At 49.9% G+C, this 18,708-nt stretch overlaps 1 protein-coding gene across 1 annotated transcript in view; it reads right to left on the bottom strand.

Moving 5' to 3' along the window:
• Positions 1–1,573: 1,573 nt before the first annotated feature.
• LOC139405486 (homeobox protein cut-like 1) overlaps positions 1,574–18,708 on the bottom strand; it is a 153,928-nt gene continuing 136,793 nt past the window's right edge. The window contains exons 15-23 of the mRNA XM_071147822.1: positions 17,451–18,191; positions 15,314–15,394; positions 14,721–14,822; positions 13,361–13,875; positions 12,855–12,990; positions 10,407–10,703; positions 8,455–8,643; positions 5,498–5,774; positions 1,574–2,367 (exon numbers count right to left, since the gene is read on the bottom strand). Coding sequence (XP_071003923.1) covers positions 1,932–2,367; positions 5,498–5,774; positions 8,455–8,643; positions 10,407–10,703; positions 12,855–12,990; positions 13,361–13,875; positions 14,721–14,822; positions 15,314–15,394; positions 17,451–18,191 — 2,774 coding nt within the window. The 3' untranslated portion in view covers positions 1,574–1,931. The remainder of the gene's footprint in view (positions 2,368–5,497; positions 5,775–8,454; positions 8,644–10,406; positions 10,704–12,854; positions 12,991–13,360; positions 13,876–14,720; positions 14,823–15,313; positions 15,395–17,450; positions 18,192–18,708) is intronic.

The raw sequence follows: 18,708 nt of genomic DNA, 5'->3' as shown, positions 1-18,708 counted from the left end.
TACCTGCCAGTAATTGGTGGTGTTTGGTGGTACCTGCCAGTAATTGGTGGTGTTTGGAGGTACCTGCCAGTAATTGGTGGTGTTTGGGGGTACAGTACCTGCCAGTAATTGGTGGTGTTTGGGGGTACAGTACCTGCCAGTAATTGGTGGTGTTTGGAGGTACCTGCCAGTAATTGGTGGTGTTTGGAGGTACCTGCCAGTAATTGGTGGTGTTTGGAGGTACCTGCCAGTAATTGGTGGTGTTTGGGGGTACAGTACCTGCCAGTAATTGGTGGTGTTTGGGGGTACAGTACCTGCCAGTAATTGGTGGTGTTTGGAGGTACCTGCCAGTAATTGGTGGTGTTTGGAGGTACCTGCCAGTAATTGGTGGTGTTTGGAGGTACCTGCCAGTAATTGGTGGTGTTTGGAGGTACCTGCCAGTAATTGGTGGTGTTTGGAGGGTACCTGCCAGTAATTGGTGGTGTTTGGGGGTACCTGCCAGTAATTGGTGGTGTTTGGGGGTACCTGCCAGTAATTGGTGGTGTTTGGGGGTACCTGCGAGTAATTGGTGGTGTTTGGGGGTACAGTACCTGCCAGTAATTGGTGGTGTTTGGGGGTACCTGCCAGTAATTGGTGGTGTTTGGGGGTACCTGCCAGTAATTGGTGGTGTTTGGGGGTACCTGCCAGTAATTGGTGGTGTTTGGGGGTACCTGCCAGTAATTGGTGGTGTTTGGGGGTACCTGCCAGTAATTGGTGGTGTTTGGGGGTACCTGCCAGTAATTGGTGGTGTTTGGGGGTACCTGCCAGTAATTGGTGGTGTTTGGGGGTACCTGCCAGTAATTGGTGGTGTTTGGGGGTACCTGCCAGTAATTGGTGGTGTTTGGGGGTACCTGTCAGTAATTGGTGGTGTTTGGGGGTACCTGCCAGTAATTGGTGGTGTTTGGGGGTACAGTACCTGCCAGTAATTGGTGGTGTTTGGGGGTACCTGCCAGTAATTGGTGGTGTTTGGGGGTACCTGCCAGTAATTGGTGGTGTTTGGGGGTACCTGCCAGTAATTGGTGGTGTTTGGGGGTACCTGCCAGTAATTGGTGGTGTTTGGGGGTACCTGCCAGTAATTGGTGGTGTTTGGGGGTACCTGCCAGTAATTGGTGGTGTTTGGGGGTACCTGCCAGTAATTGGTGGTGTTTGGGGGTACAGTACCTGCCAGTAATTGGTGGTGTTTGGGGGTACAGTACCTGCCAGTAATTGGTGGTGTTTGGAGGTACCTGCCAGTAATTGGTGGTGTTTGGAGGTACCTGCCAGTAATTGGTGGTGTTTGGGGGTACCTGCCAGTAATTGGTGGTGTTTGGAGGTACCTGCCAGTAATTGGTGGTGTTTGGAGGTACCTGCCAGTAATTGGTGGTGTTTGGAGGTACCTGCCAGTAATTGGTGGTGTTTGGGGGTACCTGCCAGTAATTGGTGGTGTTTGGGGGTACCTGCCAGTAATTGGTGGTGTTTGGGGGTACCTGCCAGTAATTGGTGGTGTTTGGGGGTACCTGCCAGTAATTGGTGGTGTTTGGGGGTACATGCCAGTAATTGGTGGTGTTTGGGGGTACCTGCCAGTAATTGGTGGTGTTTGGGGGTACCTGCCAGTAATTGGTGGTGTTTGGGGGTACAGTAAGCCCTGTGGCCAGCAGGGCGACTAAGTGATTCTCCGTAAGAAAGAAAAAGAAACTCAGTATTCAGAGAGCCTGAGATTCCCTCATTTTTGTCTTCCAAGTGTTCATTATATCTTCTTCTATATCTTGGTTTGGCAACCACTTCTCTCCTTTCTCCCAGGAAAGAGACTGTGTATAAAAACGGCCAATGAGCTTGGCTTTGGCTGTGCCCTCTTCTGTCCAATAGGAGAAGACCAGGGGGACAGTCAGAGGGCAGAGGTTGTGAGGTCACGAGAAAGGGGTGTGGGGGGAGGTTCAGAACTCCCACTCAGACGGGTCTTCCTTGCCGGCAGCCTTCTCCAGTCTGTGGATGATATTGTCGAGGTTGGCAGCTTTCTTCCTGCGCAGGGTATTGTCCCTGTGGTTCCTAGCTGGGGTTGAGGTGTGACTGGAAGGGGCTGAGCGAGAGAGACCTGCCTCAGGTAGACTGAAGAGGTTGCAGTTGCTGCTGGAGACCGGCCCGACCGAGCCTGAGGTAGTGCAGTTTCTCTGGGCAGGGGATCCACCTGACACCCCTGCTTCAACCCTGACCTCCATGTTATCAGGGGCTCCTCTGTGCCTCCCGTGGTGCCCCTCCACGGTGCTGTCTGACTCAGTCCCGTCACAGCTGTCCCCCTCGCCTGCTTTAGCTGCTGCCGCTGACCCTGCAGCCTGAATCTCCTCTATGAAGAGCTCCCGGCGGATACGAGACCTGGGGAGGGACGGAGAGCAGGGGGTTAAAGACTAGATCTATGAAGAGCTCCCTGCGGATACGAGACCTGGGGAGGGACGGAGAGCAGCAGGGTTAAAGACTAGATCTATGAAGAGCTCCCTGCGGATACGAGACCTGGGGAGGGACGGAGAGCAGGGGGGTTAAAGACTAGATCTATGAAGAGCTCCCTGCGGATATGAGACCTGGGGAGGGACGGAGAGCAGGGGGGTTAAAGACTAGATCTATGAAGAGCTCCCGGTGGATACGAGACCTGGGGAGGGACGGAGAGCAGGGGGTTAAATACTAGATCTATGAAGAGCTCCCTGCGGATACGAGACCTGGGGAGGGATGGAGAGCAGGGGGTTAAATACTAGATCTATGAAGAGCTCCCGGCGGATACGAGACCTGGGGAGGGACGGAGAGCAGGGGGTTAAAGACTAGATCTATGAAGAGCTCCCGGCGGATACGAGACCTGGGGAGGGACGGAGAGCAGGGGGTTAAAGACTAGATCTATGAAGAGCTCCCTGCGGATACGAGACCTGGGGAGGGACGGAGAGCAGGGGAGTTAAAGACTAGGTTGGGCGATATTACGATGATGTCGTCGATGGTGAAGACATCACGATGTGACAGACTATGGTTTATCTTATTTGAACTTGACTGGCGTCGTGCGGTACAAAACCCTGTTCACAGCAGTAATTAGCCTATTCCTATTGGCTATTGCCTATTTCAATCAATACGCTATCTACAGAAAGCAAGAAATTAATGTAGGAGCAGAGAATTCAACCAAAGCAGCGCAAAATGTCCAGAAATAAAATATTGTTTCTCTCCGTCAGACTATAACCATATATATATATATTTTTTAAAAATAAACAGACACTCCTTAACTATATTGTGTCTAACTGTTTAAAAAAAATTAAAAGTAGCCTATATTTCCCTCTCTCTCTCTCCATTCGATAGATTATGAATATGACTGAAGGCTAAGTGTCATAGTTGAAGTCATGGTTTTCTCCTAATCAAACATGGAATGTAACCGTGGTCCATCACAAAGTTATTGTAACAAACCTAAAAACCAAAACGTACAGTAGCCAGAGGACTAATGATGAGACGGAACAAAACATATCAACAGCCTATAGAAACATTGGATGACCAGTTTAATCAAGTTACCATGTGGCACGGCAACAAGAAATAACCCCCTCCATGTGAAGTTGAAAACCAAACGACCAATAACACGTCCTCGTTCCTTCCACTGGCCTATCACACAAGCTTAAATCTAAACTGAGGTTATGAATGGCAGATTATTTCTTCAAACATTCTAGCCTATGAAGTTGTTGTCCTAAGGTTGTTGTGACTTTTTATTTTTAAATATACCAAGAATGACAGTTTGAAGCCTAAAGGACGAGGCTGTTGTCATCAATAACTGCTTAAATATGTTCGTTTTTCTATAGTTTTATGAGGTAAGACGGTAGACTGCTTAAATATGTTCGTTTTCCTATAGTTTTATGAGGTAAGACGGTAGACTGCTTCATAATGTTCGTTTTTCTATAGTTTTATGAGGTAAGACGGTAGACTGCTTCATAATGTTCGTTTTTCAATAGTTTTATGAGGTAAGACGGTAGACTGCTTCTATCCAGCCCATGACGTCACTACAGTAAGACAGTTCCTCATCAGAGACAGGCACGCCACAGACAGAGACAGAATACACACACACACACACACACACAAAGCCAGACACCCACACAGCCACATACTTTGACACCCACACACCTAGACCTAAACACCCACATACCCAGACACCCACACACTCAGACACCAACACACCCACACAGCCAGACACCCACACAGCTAGACACCCACACACCTAGACACCTAGACACCCACCCAGACACCAACACACCCAGACACCAACACACTCAGACACCAACACACCCACACAGCCAGACACCCACACAGCTAGACACCCACACACCTAGACACCCACCCACCCAGACACCAACACACCCAGACACCAACACACCTACACACCCAGACACCAACACATCTACACAGCCAGACACCCACACACCCAGACACCAACACACCCACACAGCCAGACACCAACACACCCACACATCCAGACACCAACACAACTAGACACCCAGACACCAACACACCCAGACACCAACACACCCAGACACCAACATACCCAGACACCAACACACCCAGACACCAACACACCCAGACACCCTCCAACACCCTCCAACACACCCAGACACCCAGACACCAACACACCCAGACACCAACACACCCAGACACCAACACACCCAGGCACCTAAACACACAGACACCTAAACACACAGACACCTAAACACCCAGACACCAACACACCCAGACACCTAAACACCCAGACACCTAAACACCCAGACACCTAGACACCCTCCAACACACCCAGACACCTAAACACCCAGACGCCTAAACACCCAGACACCCTCCAACACACCCAGACACCTAAACACCCAGACACCTAAACACCCAGACACCCTCCAACACACCCAGACACCTAAACACCCACACGCCCAGACACCCGCACACCAACACACCCAGACACCTAAACACCCACACACCCAGACACCAACACACCAAGACACCAACAAACCCAGAAACCCACACACCCAGACACCTAAACACCCAGACACCAACACACCAACACACCCAGACACCTAAACACCCAGACAGCAACACACCCAGACACCAACACACCCAGACACCTAAACACCCAGACACCTAAACACCCAGACACCCAGACAGCCAGACACCTAAACACCCAGACAGCAACACATCCAGACACCAACACACCCAGACACCTAAACACCCAGACACCAACACACCCAGACACCTAAACACCCAAACACCCAGACACCAACACATCTTCTGTTTTAACAGCATTATCTTTCGTCCAGTTGCATTTGATTTCACGTTACAGCCCGACTGTTGTGTTAGAAAATGTGTATTTATAGATCTTTTACAACAATAAGGGCAATAGCATCGTACATCACAATGTTTTATGGGTAGATAATCACGGTCGCCCAACTCTAATGGGTTCCTGTCATACCTTGTCAAGTGCTTAAAGAAAGCTCGTAGCACAGTAACTGACCTGTAGTTGTGGAACCAGTTGATGACCGTGCTGGTCTTCAGGTTGAGCTGGGAGGCCAGCTCCTCAATGGTTTTGGGGGAGGGGTAGGGTTTCTCCTGGTAAGCCCTCTTCAGAGCCTCCTTCTCCTCGGGACCCAGAACCACCCGGACCTTCTTCTGGTACAGCTGAGTCCGTCGCTGGTGCTGGGGGCTGGCGCTCTGAAGATAGTCTGGTCCTGCCAGGCCACCGTCCACAGAACGGCTATCACTCAGCGAACTGTGGCGTCTCTTCAGGTAGGCTGAGGGGGGGAGACAGAGGCGAGGATGAGATATCGTGGTAGATAAACACAGTGAACTGGTACCAACACCCACTAGGGGGCGGTAATGTCTAACTTTAGCCATACAAGGAACAAAGTGTTAACCTCTGAAAGCATCACATGCTACAAATGTGTAAATGACAGCATGGATTTGTTAGCGCCTCGGACCGCTGCGCCACTCGGGAGCCCAGTCTCCTACAGTACAGTACACACTGATCCAATGACAGGCCTTCAAAGGCCATGTACATGTGTCTGTAGCCTCTAAGTGATACACTACACAAGGGTCAACTCATGGTTCGGTCTGCCTTTCCTCCCAGCTCTGCTATTGGCCTGGTCCCGACTGCTCTATTCTAAACCTTCACACCCCTTTTTTTTGCCTGCGCTCAGTGAGCTCCAACATGTGGTGTAGACGCTCACCTCCAGGCCGGCTGTGGGCATGCTCAGTGGGAGGGGTCAGGGGGGTCACTAACAGAGAGAGCTGGGGAAGCCGGGGCCTGTTCCGTTGTCAAAGCAAACTATGTTTCGCAAACAGCTGATGTCATGACTTTTCCTCTTTTGTCCTTCCTAACATAGCTATCTACAGTACAGGCTGGGACAGGAACCGTGTGATGATGTCCATCCTAGCTATCTACAGTACAGGCTGGGACAGGAACCGTGTGATGATGTCCATCTTAGCTATCTACAGTACAGGCTGGGACAGGAACCGTGTGATGATGTCCATCCTAGCTATCTACAGTACAGGCTGGGACAGGAACCGTGTGATGATGTCCATCCTAGCTATCTACAGTACAGGCTGGGACAGGAACCGTGTGATGATGTCCATCCTAGCTATCTACAGTACAGGCTGGGACAGGAACCGTGTGATGATGTCCATCCTAGCTATCTACAGTACAGGCTGGGACAGGAACCGTGTGATGATGTCCATCTTAGCTATCTACAGTACAGGCTGGGACAGGAACCGTGTGATGATGTCCATCCTAGCTATCTACAGTACAGGCTGGGACAGGAACCGTGTGATGATGTCCATCCTAGCTATCTACAGTACAGGCTGGGACAGGAACCGTGTGATGATGTCCATCCTAGCTATCTACAGTACAGGCTGGGACAGGAACCGTGTGATGATGTCCATCCTAGCTATCTACAGTACAGGCTGGGACAGGAACCGTGTGATGATGTCCATCCTAGCTATCTACAGTACAGGCTGGGACAGGAACCGTGTGATGATGTCCATCCTAGCTATCTACAGTACAGGCTGGGACAGGAACCGTGTGATGATGTCCATCTTACCCTTATGTCTATCCTACCCTGATTCTTACCCTGATGTCAATCTTACCCTGATGTCTATCCTACCCTGATGTCTATCCTACCCTGATGTCTATCCTACCCTGATGTCTATCTTACCCTGATGTCTATCCTACCCTGATGTCTATCCTACCCTGATGTCAATCTTACCCTAATGTCAATCTTACCCTGATGTCAATCTTACCCTGATGTCAATCTTACCCTGATGTCAATCTTACCCTGATGTCTATCCTACCCTGATGTCTATCCTACCCTGATATCTATCTTACCCTGATGTCTACCCTACCCTGATGTCTATCCTGCCCTGATGTCTATCCTGCCCTGATGTCTATCCTACCCTGATGTCTATCCTACCCTGATGTCAATCTTTCCCTGATGTCAATCCTACCCTGATGTCTATCTTACCCTGATGTCTACCCTACCCTGATGTCTATCCTACCCTGATGTCAATCTTTCCCTGATGTCAATCTTACCCTGATGTCAATCTTACCCTGATGTCTATCCTACCCTGATGTCAATACCACCCTGATGTCAATGCTACCCTGATAGGTGGAAGATAGCAGAGAAGTTTAGTCAACACCCTTAGTTATTATGGAAGTAGAACTGCTATGTGTTCACTTCATGGATGCAACATCAAGAGAGGGAGAAACGATGGGGAAACCAGGAATCAGGGGATGAATGAAACCAGGAAGTAGGGGCTTAATGAAATCAGGAAGCAAGGGATAAATTAAACCAGGAAGCAGGGGACAAATTAAACCAGGAAGCAGCAGGTGACTGGAACCAGGAAGCAGCAGGTGACTGGCACCAGGAAGTAGGGGACAAAATGAAATCAGGAAGAAAGGGATAAATTAAACCAGGAAGCAGGGGATTAATGGAACAAGGAAGCAGCAGGTGAATGGAACCAGGAAGCAGCAGGTGAATGGAACCAGGAAGCAGCAGGTGAATGGAACCAGGAAGCAGCAGGTGAATGGAACCAGGAAGCAGCAGGTGAATGGATCCAGGAAGCAGTGGATAAATGGAACCAGGAAGCAGCAGGTGAATGGAACCAGGAAGCAGCAGGTGAATGGAACCAGGAAGCAGCAGGTGAATGGAACCAGGAAGAAGCAGATTAATGGATCAGTGCAGTAAGGAGAGGAAGCAGGAAGCAGGGGGAGGAGACATTATAGTAATCACCGATTGCTGCTGATGATTATTGATGATGATGAAGATGATAACTGTCAGTGGGCCCCTGGAGGGCCACCTGATGTCACATCCAATAAAGCGCGTAATTGTCTGTGTCAATAAATCGGTCCTAACATCACAGGGGTGCGTTTGGTCTGTGTGTGAGAGACACAGAATGCAAAGAGGGAGGGATCATTACCTTTCTTCTCGAGGCGTTTCATGTCCATCAGTTTCTCCACTTTCTGTGGGTCCTGCAGCCAGAACTGCATGCGGACGAATGGCTCACGTCCCTTCAGACTGAGCTTTTGCCAGGGCTTGGGCCGAGCCAGCAGATCAGACACCGAGCCCTGGGTCAGACCCAGGATACTCTCCCCAAACAGACGCTGCCCTGAGGGGAGAGAGAGTAGAGAGAGAGGGGGTCAGGCTGGAGGTCTGAACGGACTATCCAAGCTTGTATTTGGAGAAACTTGATGAATCTTTACAGTATCTAATAATCTAAAGGAAACAAATATGATAGGGTGAAACTAGGGGCGACGGGCTTAAACTAGGGGCGACGGGCTTAAACTAGGGGCGACGAGCTTAAACTAGGGGGGGCGACGGGCTTAAACTAGGGGCGACGACTGGCTTAAACTAGGGGCGACGGGCTTAAACTAGGGGGGGCGACGGGCTTAAACTAGGGGCGACGGGCTTAAACTAGGGACGACAGGCTTAAACTAGGGACGACGGGCTTAAACTAGGGGCGGCGACTGGCTTAAACTAGGGGCGGCGACTGGCTTAAACTAGGGGGGGCGACGGGTTTAAACTAGGGGCGGCGACTGGCTTAAACTAGGGGCGGCGACGGGCTTAAACTAGGGGCGGCGACGGGCTTAAACTAGGGGGGCGGCGGGCTTAAACTAGGGGGGGCGACGGGCTTAAACTAGGGGCGGCGACTGGCTTAAACTAGGGGGGGCGACGGGCTTAAACTAGGGGCGGCGACTGGCTTAAACTAGGGGCGGCGACGGGCTTAAACTAGGGGCGACGACGGGCTTAAACTAGGGGCGACGGGCTTAAACTAGGGGCGGCGACTGGCTTAAACTAGGGGGGGCGACGGGCTTAAACTAGGGGCGACGGGCTTAAACTAGGGGCGACGGGCTTAAACTAGGGGCGACGGGCTTAAACTAGGGGGGGCGACGGGCTTAAACTAGGGGCGACGGGCTTAAACTAGGGACGACGGGCTTAAACTAGGGGCGACGGGCTTAAACTAGGGGCGACGGGCTTAAACTAGGGACGACGGGCTTAAACTAGGGACGACGGGCTTAAACTAGGGGCGACGGGATTAAACTAGGGACGACGGGCTTAAACTAGGGGCGACGGGCTTAAACTAGGGGCGACGGGCTTAAACTAGGGACGACGGGCTTAAACTAGGGGCGACGGGCTTAAACTAGGGGTGGCGGGCTTAAACTAGGGGCGACGGGCTTAAACTAGGGGGGGCGACGGGCTTAAACTAGGGGCGGCGACTGGCTTAAACTAGGGGCGGCGACGGGCTTAAACTAGGGGCGACGACGGGCTTAAACTAGGGGCGACGGGCTTAAACTAGGGGCGGCGACTGGCTTAAACTAGGGGGGGCGACGGGCTTAAACTAGGGGCGACGGGCTTAAACTAGGGGCGACGGGCTTAAACTAGGGGCGACGGGCTTAAACTAGGGGCGACGGGCTTAAACTAGGGGGGGCGACGGGCTTAAACTAGGGGCGACGGGCTTAAACTAGGGACGACGGGCTTAAACTAGGGGCGACGGGCTTAAACTAGGGGCGACGGGCTTAAACTAGGGACGACGGGCTTAAACTAGGGGCGACGGGCTTAAACTAGGGGCGACGGGCTTAAACTAGGGGCGACGGGCTTAAACTAGGGGCGACGGGCTTAAACTAGGGACGACGGGCTTAAACTAGGGGCGACGGGCTTAAACTAGGGACGACGGGCTTAAACTAGGGACGACGGGCTTAAACTAGGGACGACGGGCTTAAACTAGGGACGACGGGCTTAAACTAGGGGTGGCGGGCTTAAGAGTGAGCCCAGAAGGAAAATAGAAAAAAGACAAATAGGAAAATAGGTCAAGAGAGAAAGAATGAGGACAAGAAGAGGAAGGAGAAGAACAATAAAAAGTCTGAGTCTCACCAAGGTTGTTATCAGTCAGCACCTCCTTGACCTTCTTGGTGAGGACGTATGTGTCCAGCTCAGGAGACATGGCTATCGTCTCCTGGATGCTGAGGCCTGTGATGGGGCCGAGGAGGGGCGTGCCAGGCTGGGACTCCCCCCCTGAGGGCTCCCCATATGGGGGATCCAGAGACGGGGCCTGGGAGGCAAGAGGGTCCCGGTCCCCTCCTAAACCGTAGGATGACTCCTCAGCAGAGCTCAGCGGGGACTCTGGGGCAGGGCTGCAGCTGGCTGAGGTCTGGCTGGGAGTGCCCTCTGCTGGAGGAGAATGGAAACACAGTGTAGGCAGGAGCAAACAGTACAGTAGGTTAGACAGGAGGAAGACGGACTTAAGCGGTTTTTTTATTCTGGTTCTGGAGACCCAAACGAGGAAGATTTTTGTTTTTTTTGACCTAGTACTTTTCAACGGTTTGATGCTGAGCTGAATAGTGGAATGAGGTGAAGTGCCAGTGATCCCCTTTTGAATCATCGAGGTCCAGGATTACTAGATTTGATTAGGATCTCTTTAAGTCTCCATTTGGACTCATCTTCCAAGAGTCCTTAAACATTAAAATACAATTTGTAATATAAAAACACACTTTCACATATAAACACACTATTACAAACATACATAATATACTAACATAATGACCCAATAAATACTCAATCTAAAAAAAATATTGGTTCTTCATCTACTATAGTCCCACAACATTTCTATATACTATATTTAAATTGTTTTAAAATAATGTTTAAATGTATATATTGAACGGGATCACACTGCAGTCAACGAGCCGTGTCAGAAGGAAACCTCTAGCTCATCAACACACTCACTGTTGGCAGGTCTGAGAGAGACAACTCTGTAGGTTATAACACTAGGTTATAACACTAGGTTATAACAATAGGGTATAACACTAGGTTATAACACTAGGTTAAAACACAAGGTTAAAACACTAGGTTAAAACACTAGGTTATAACACTAGGTTATAACACTAGGTTATAACACTAGGTTATAACACTAGGTTAAAACACTAGGTTATAACACTAGGTTATAACACTAGGTTATAACAATACGGATGAATCTCCTGGATAATCTACCGTATCCAGTTCCTTCAGATGGGCAAAACAAACAACAGGGACGTATTCATAGGGTATTCGGCATCTCTCTCCCCTCCCATAATCCCCTCTGTCCCTTCCCCATAATCCCCTCTGTCCCTTCCCCATAATCCCCCCTGTCCCTACCCCACAATCCCCTCTGTCCCTTCCCCATAATCCCCTCTGTCCCTTCCCCACAATCCCCCCTGTCCCTACCCCACAATCCCCTCTGTCCCTTCCCCACAATCCCCTCTGTCCCTTCCCCATAATCCCCTCTGTCCCTTCCCCATAATCCCCTCTGTCCCTTCCCCATAATCCCCTCTGTCCCTTCCCCATAATCCCCTCTGTCCCTTCCCCATAATCCTCTCTGTCCCTTCCCCATAATCCCCTCTGTCCCTTCCCCATAATCCCCTCTGTCCCTTCCCCATAATCCCCTCTGTCCCTTCCCCATAATCCTCTCTGTCCCTTCCCCATAATCCCCTCTGTCCCTTCCCCATAATCCCCTCTGTCCCTTCCCCATAATCCCCTCTGTCCCTTCCCCATAATCCCCTCTGTCCCTTCCCCATAATCCCCTCTGTCCCTTCCCCATAATCCCCTCTGTCCCTTCCCCATAATCCTCTCTGTCCCTTCCCCATAATCCCCTCTGTCCCTTCCCCATAATCCCCTCTGTCCCTTCCCCATAATCCCCTCTGTCCCTTCCCCATAATCCTCTCTGTCCCTTCCCCATAATCCCCTCTGTCCCTTCCCCATAATCCCCTCTGTCCCTTCCCCATAATCCTCTCTGTCCCTTCCCCATAATCCCCTCTGTCCCTTCCCCATAATCCCCTCTGTCCCTTCCCCATAATCCTCTCTGTCCCTTCCCCATAATCCTCTCTGTCCCTTCCCCATAATCCCCTCTGTCCCTTCCCCATAATCCCCTCTGTCCCTTCCCCATAATCCCCTCTGTCCCTTCCCCATAATCCTCTCTGTCCCTTCCCCATAATCCCCTCTGTCCCTTCCCCATAATCCTCTCTGTCCCTTCCCCATAATCCCCTCTGTTCCTTCCCCATAATCCCCCCTGTCTCTGTTCTGTTTTGCAGAAGGCTGGAATGGAGCAGTCAAGGAGGGTGAAACTAAGTAAGCTTGGAGAGAGACACGCTATGCAGCAGGAGGGAGCGGTGACCGGCTGGCACGATGACCCCCCCCCCCCCCAGGGATGTTATGAGTCGACAGGTATAACTGTGATCATTTACAGCTCAGCAGTCGACTGTAAATTGAGGTGGGTCTAATTGAGAGACGATCGTCAGTCAGTGTTTTTTGTTTGTTGTCAATACACACGGTACACACACGGTCCATTACCTTGGTTGTGAGCAGGCTCGGTGTGTGTGTTCTGACCCAGGTCACAGTTCAACCACAGCTGCATACGCAGGCCTCTGGAAGTCACCTTGCTCCAGGGTTTACGACGAGACGCCGCGTCACACATACTTCCTAGAGCCTAACACGCGCACACACACACACACACACACACACACACACACACACACACACACACACACACACACACACACACACACACACACACACACACACACACACACACACACACACACACACACACACACACACACACACACACACACACACACACACACACACACAAAACGTCAGTCACTCATACATGTTATGGAATGGCTAAACAGATACAGAGAGACCACAAACGTACACACACATTAAACTAAAGGTTTAATTAAGGTTACATATATTCTGAATTGTATTGGGGATCCAAACCCGATCGATAACTTCAGAGACGGGTTGATTTAAAGGCTGTGAGACCACTTCCCCCTGCCGCTGAGGGTGGTACTCACCTCTTTAGAGTCCTCCTGGGTGTGGTTCTCCTCTCCCCCCAGTGTGGGTTTATCTCCGCGGGGGTCTGGGTTCATGTTGCTCCACCACCACCCTGCAGGCCGGGCAGACCCCTCAGAGCTCCGACCCAACCCCGGCACGCCAGCAGCCATGCCGTCCGGCATCGATGCTCCTCTGTCCTCCCTCTTCACACTAGAGCCGAAGTCCAGGACTGTAAACGGCGAGGAGGAGGAGACTGGGAGGGCGGGGGGGCGTTTCTTCATGGAGAGAGTCAGAGGGGTGTAGGCAGGGAAGGAGGCAGCCAGATGGGAGACCAGTAGATCCCTCTGGGAGGGAGAGGACAAAGAGGAGGAGGAAGAGGAGGCTTTGAGGATGGGTTCCACAGCAGCCTGTTGGGCCTCCATCTCTCGTCGAGCTTGTTCTAGGATGGAGCGGATAGCCTCGTCTGAACCACCGCCTCCTCCTCCTCCTCCTCCTCTCAGTCCCCCACCAGGAGAAGGACCATGATAGCAGTCTGCTGGAGAGAGGAAGGAGATAACGGATATCAGAGACTGTATATCGCCCCAAACACACAGAAGGATAACAGCCAGTCTGAGGAAGTTAATACCATCTTGGGACCTTTAATGTTTGCCTTTGAATAAGACAAAACAGAATGTGACTAGACCTCTCTATATAATGGATCATCTAGGGACAACTGTCATCCTATTACAACCACAGCAGGAACAACTGTCATCCTATTACAACCACAGCAGGAACAACTGTCACCCTATTACAACCACAGCAGGAACAACTGTCATCGTATTACACCACAGCAGGAACAACTGTCATCCTATTACACCACAGCAGGAACAACTGTCACCCTATTACACCACAGCAGGAACAACTGTCATCCTATTACACTACAGCAGGAACAACTGTCATCCTATTACACCACAGCAGGAACAACTGTCATCCTATTACACCACAGCAGGAACAACTGTCACCCTATTACACCACAGCAGGAACAACTGTCATCCTATTACACCACAGCAGGAACAACTGTCACCCTATTACACCACAGCAGGAACAACTGTCATCCTATTACACCACAGCAGGAACAACTGTCATCCTATTACACTACAGCAGGAACAACTGTCATCCTATTACACCACAGCAGGAACAACTGTCATCCTATTACACCACAGCAGGAACAACTGTCACCCTATTACACCACAGCAGGAACAACTGTCATCCTATTACACCACAGCAGGAACAACTGTCATCCTATTACACCACAGCAGGAACAACTGTCATCCTATTACACCACAGCAGGAACAACTGTCACCCTATTCCACCACAGTGCAGACAGGAGGGGACACTCACCAATTTTCTGCACCTGCAGCTCTCTCTTGGCCTGCTCCAGGATAGACTTGATGGCCTCGTCTGAACCACACTCTGGAGTACGGATACGTGTGGTGATGTTACCTGGACAAGGGGAGAGGGAGGGAGGGAGCGAGAGAGAGAGATAGAGGGAGCGAGGGAGGGAGGGAGGTTAGACATACCACCAAGTGAAAGGTAACTTCAAACACGTACTGTTGACAAAGATACACTATATAGTAGATCTATAGAGTTACTACAGTCAGGCAGACAGACAGACCCCCCCCCAGACAGACAGACCCCCCCCCAGACAGATAGACAGACAGCTAAACTCATAAACTCTATATATTATACACACCGGCCTTTCTTTGACCCAAATCCCACTGTGGAACAGAGGGCAGAGCGGCTTCATCCTTTAACTACTCTGCTTTTACACTGCCAGGCCAGTATGAGTCGGTGTGTGTGTGTGTGTGTGTGTGTGTGTGTTGGGGGGAGGGGTACATGCACAACACAGGCACTCTTCACCCAACACCACCCACTCCACGCGGACAGAAACAGAAGAGAGTGTGTTTGTAAGGTGTGTGTTTGTAAGGTCAGACCTGTCCGGGAGGCTTGGTCAGAGCTGACACTCTGCTTGGGCAGGTCCTGTAACGCCTGACTAAAGGCCTGGCCTGGGCTCTCTGTCAAAACAACAACAACACCATGCTTTCAACTTCACACCAACTTCCTGCTTCACCTGTTAATTTAATATCTCTGTCAATAAAACACGTTCCACAAAACTAACACACACAGCTACTGAACTGTGCGACAAGGTGGACACATTGGAGGACTAGAGGATAAGTCTCAGAGTCAACAAGGACATTCAACCGAGGACTGACAGCGTAAAGCAAGTCTGGACGATTGTCCCCCTGTTAATCAATACTATTGATCCTGACTGGTAAACTGTAGTCTTGTCCTCCTGTTAATCAATACTATTGATCCTGACTGGTAAACTGTAGTCTTGTCCCCCTGTTAATCAATACTATTGATCCTGACTGGTAAACTGTAGTCTTGTCCTCCTGTTAATCAATACTATTGATCCTGACTGGTAAACTGTAGTCTTGTCCTCCTGTTAATCAATACTATTGATCCTGACTGGTAAACTGTAGTCTTGTCCTCCTGTTAATCAATACTATTGATCCCGACTGGTAAACTGTAGTCTTGTCCTCCTGTTAATCAATACTATTGATCCTGACTGGTAAACTGTAGTCTTGTCCCCTGTTAATCAATACTATTGAACCTGACTGGTAAACTGTAGTCTTGTCCTCCTGTTAATCAATACTATTGATCCTGACTGGTAAACTGTAGTCTTGTCCTCCTGTTAATCAATACAATTGATCCTGACTGGTAAACTGTAGTCTTGTCCCCCTGTTAATCAATACTATTGAACCTGACTGGTAAACTGTAGTCTTGTCCTCCTGTTAATCAATACTATTGATCCTGACTGGTAAACTGTAGTCTTGTCCTCCTGTTAGTCAATACTATTGATCCTGACTGGTAAGCTGTAGTCTTGTCCTCCTGTTAGTCAATACTATTGATCCTGACTGGTAAACTGTAGTCTTGTCCTCCTGTTAGTCAATACTATTGATCCTGACTGGTAAGCTGTAGTCTTGTCCCCCTGTTAATCAATACTATTGATCCTGACTGGTAAGCTGTAGTCTTGTCCCCCTGTTAATCAATACTATTGATCCTGACTGGTAAACTGTAGTCTTGTCCTCCTGTTAATCAATACTATTGAACCTGACTGGTAAACTGTAGTCTTGTCCTCCTGTTAATCAATACTATTGATCCTGACTGGTAAACTGTAGTCTTGTCCTCCTGCTAGTCAATACTATTGATCCTGACTGGTAAACTGTAGTCTTGTCCTCCTGTTAATCAATACTATTGATCCTGACTGGTAAACTGTAGTCTTGTCCTCCTGTTAATCAATACTATTGATCCTGACTGGTAAGCTGTAGTCTTGTCCCCCTGTTAATCAATACTATTGATCCTGACTGGTAAACTGTAGTCTTGTCCTCCTGTTAATCAATACTATTGATCCTGACTGGTAAACTGTAGTCTTGTCCTCCTGTTAATCAATACTATTGATCCTGACTGGTAAACTGTAGTCTTGTCCTCCTGTTAATCAATACTATTGATCCTGACTGGTAAACTGTAGTCTTGTCCTCCTGTTAATCAATACTATTGAACCTGACTGGTAAACTGTAGTCTTGTCCTCCTGTTAATCAATACTATTGATCCTGACTGGTAAGCTGTAGTCTTGTCCTCCTGTTAGTCAATACTATTGATCCTGACTGGTAAGCTGTAGTCTTGTCCCCCTGTTAATCAATACTATTGATCCTGACTGGTAAACTGTAGTCTTGTCCTCCTGTTAGTCAATACTATTGATCCTGACTGGTAAACTGTAGTCTTGTCCTCCTGCTAGTCAATACTATTGATCCTGACTGGTAAACTGTAGTCTTGTCCTCCTGTTAGTCAATACTATTGATCCTGACTGGTAAACTGTAGTCTTGTCCTCCTGCTAGTCAATACTATTGAAGTGTCAAGGCTTCAGTATTGATCCTGGATGGTGAAGGGAGGAAGGAAGAGGCATTTTGGGACGACTAAAGCAACACTGACAGACACAGGTGTGACACACACACACACACACACACACACACACACACACACACACACACACACACACACGCCTCTCACCTCTCTGTCGTCCCTGGATACTGCGTAGTGCCAGGATGTTCTGCTCGTCAGACAGGAACTGCCTCATCTTGTGGAAGGGCTCTTTGCCCCGGATGGTCAGCTTGCTCCAGGGTTTGGGCCGAGCCAGGATCTCACTGACCGAGCCTTGGGACAGGCCCAGTACATAGTGGCCAAACACCCGCTGGCCAATGTTGTGTTGAATCAGCTTCTCCTTGATCTGCCGGGCGATCTCTGTGGTGTCCATGTCCTCCCAATCAGACACACTGCCCCCAGTCCCCTCAGACTGGCTGGGAGAGGGGGACAGGGCACCGCCACTACCGTTCACCTCTGGGCCTGCAGGAGACTGCTGGGTGGGCAGGGGGCTGGCCGAGAGCGGGACAGGGCTAGAGCCAGAGGTGGAGGTAGGGGTGTAGTGGACAGGGGCGAACAGTAGAGCTGCTCCCTCAGTGGACTCCTGCAGGGTTTTGGAGTAGAACGTCTGCATGAGCTGGCGCTGCAGGAGGGAGTTTAGGGACATCTTGCCCCCCACCGGAGGAAAGTGGGGGCTGTAGAAGTCCTGGCCGATGCCAGTGGGGGTGAAGGGGTGTGTCCCGTTGGTGGTGGAGGTGTAAGGGGGGTCGGAGGGGATCTGGGGCAGGTGGAGATGGGGGGACGGGGGGAGAAGAGGAGGAGGCAGGGAGGGGGTACTGGGTGTGGTGGTCTCCTCCACGGATGCCTCTTTCCCTTTTCGCCTGGCTGACCCTATAAGAAAGGTCAAACACAATGCATTATGGGGGAGACAACAAAAAAGGGGTCTGAATTAAAAAAATACTTTTATTTAAGTTTATTCTTAAGGTCAATGTTGTTTAAAATATAAATATATTTTCTCTCCCTCTTCTTTGCTAAACACCCCCAGACAAGATGCCCATGATGCATTTGTACCTTTCTTGTAAGTGACAACCTGGGATAAAAAAAAAAAGAAGCACTTAAAATCAGTCAAAATGGCTGCTGCCCAGCCCGGAGCCTGGCAGGCACGGGAAGGATCCAGTGGCTGCACCGCTACAGTATAACAGAGAATCTGATTGGGTCTAATGGCAGTATAAGAGTGCTGTGATTGGTCGTCTGTGAGGGTGAAGGATCTGGTTGCGATGGCCCCCCATGTCAGGAGGAAATTGATTTCTTTTTTTATGAATCCTTAGTTCAGTCTTTACTTCCAGAATAAAAGTAATTATATTAACACTGACGTTGAAGTCTTTCTGGGAACGTAATCATTCCATTC

The sequence above is a fragment of the Oncorhynchus clarkii genome, unplaced genomic scaffold (genome assembly GCF_045791955.1).
Source record: "Oncorhynchus clarkii lewisi isolate Uvic-CL-2024 unplaced genomic scaffold, UVic_Ocla_1.0 unplaced_contig_6067_pilon_pilon, whole genome shotgun sequence".
Classification (NCBI taxonomy): Eukaryota; Metazoa; Chordata; class Actinopteri; order Salmoniformes; family Salmonidae; genus Oncorhynchus; species Oncorhynchus clarkii.
This window is presented reverse-complemented; position numbering and strand designations above follow the sequence as displayed.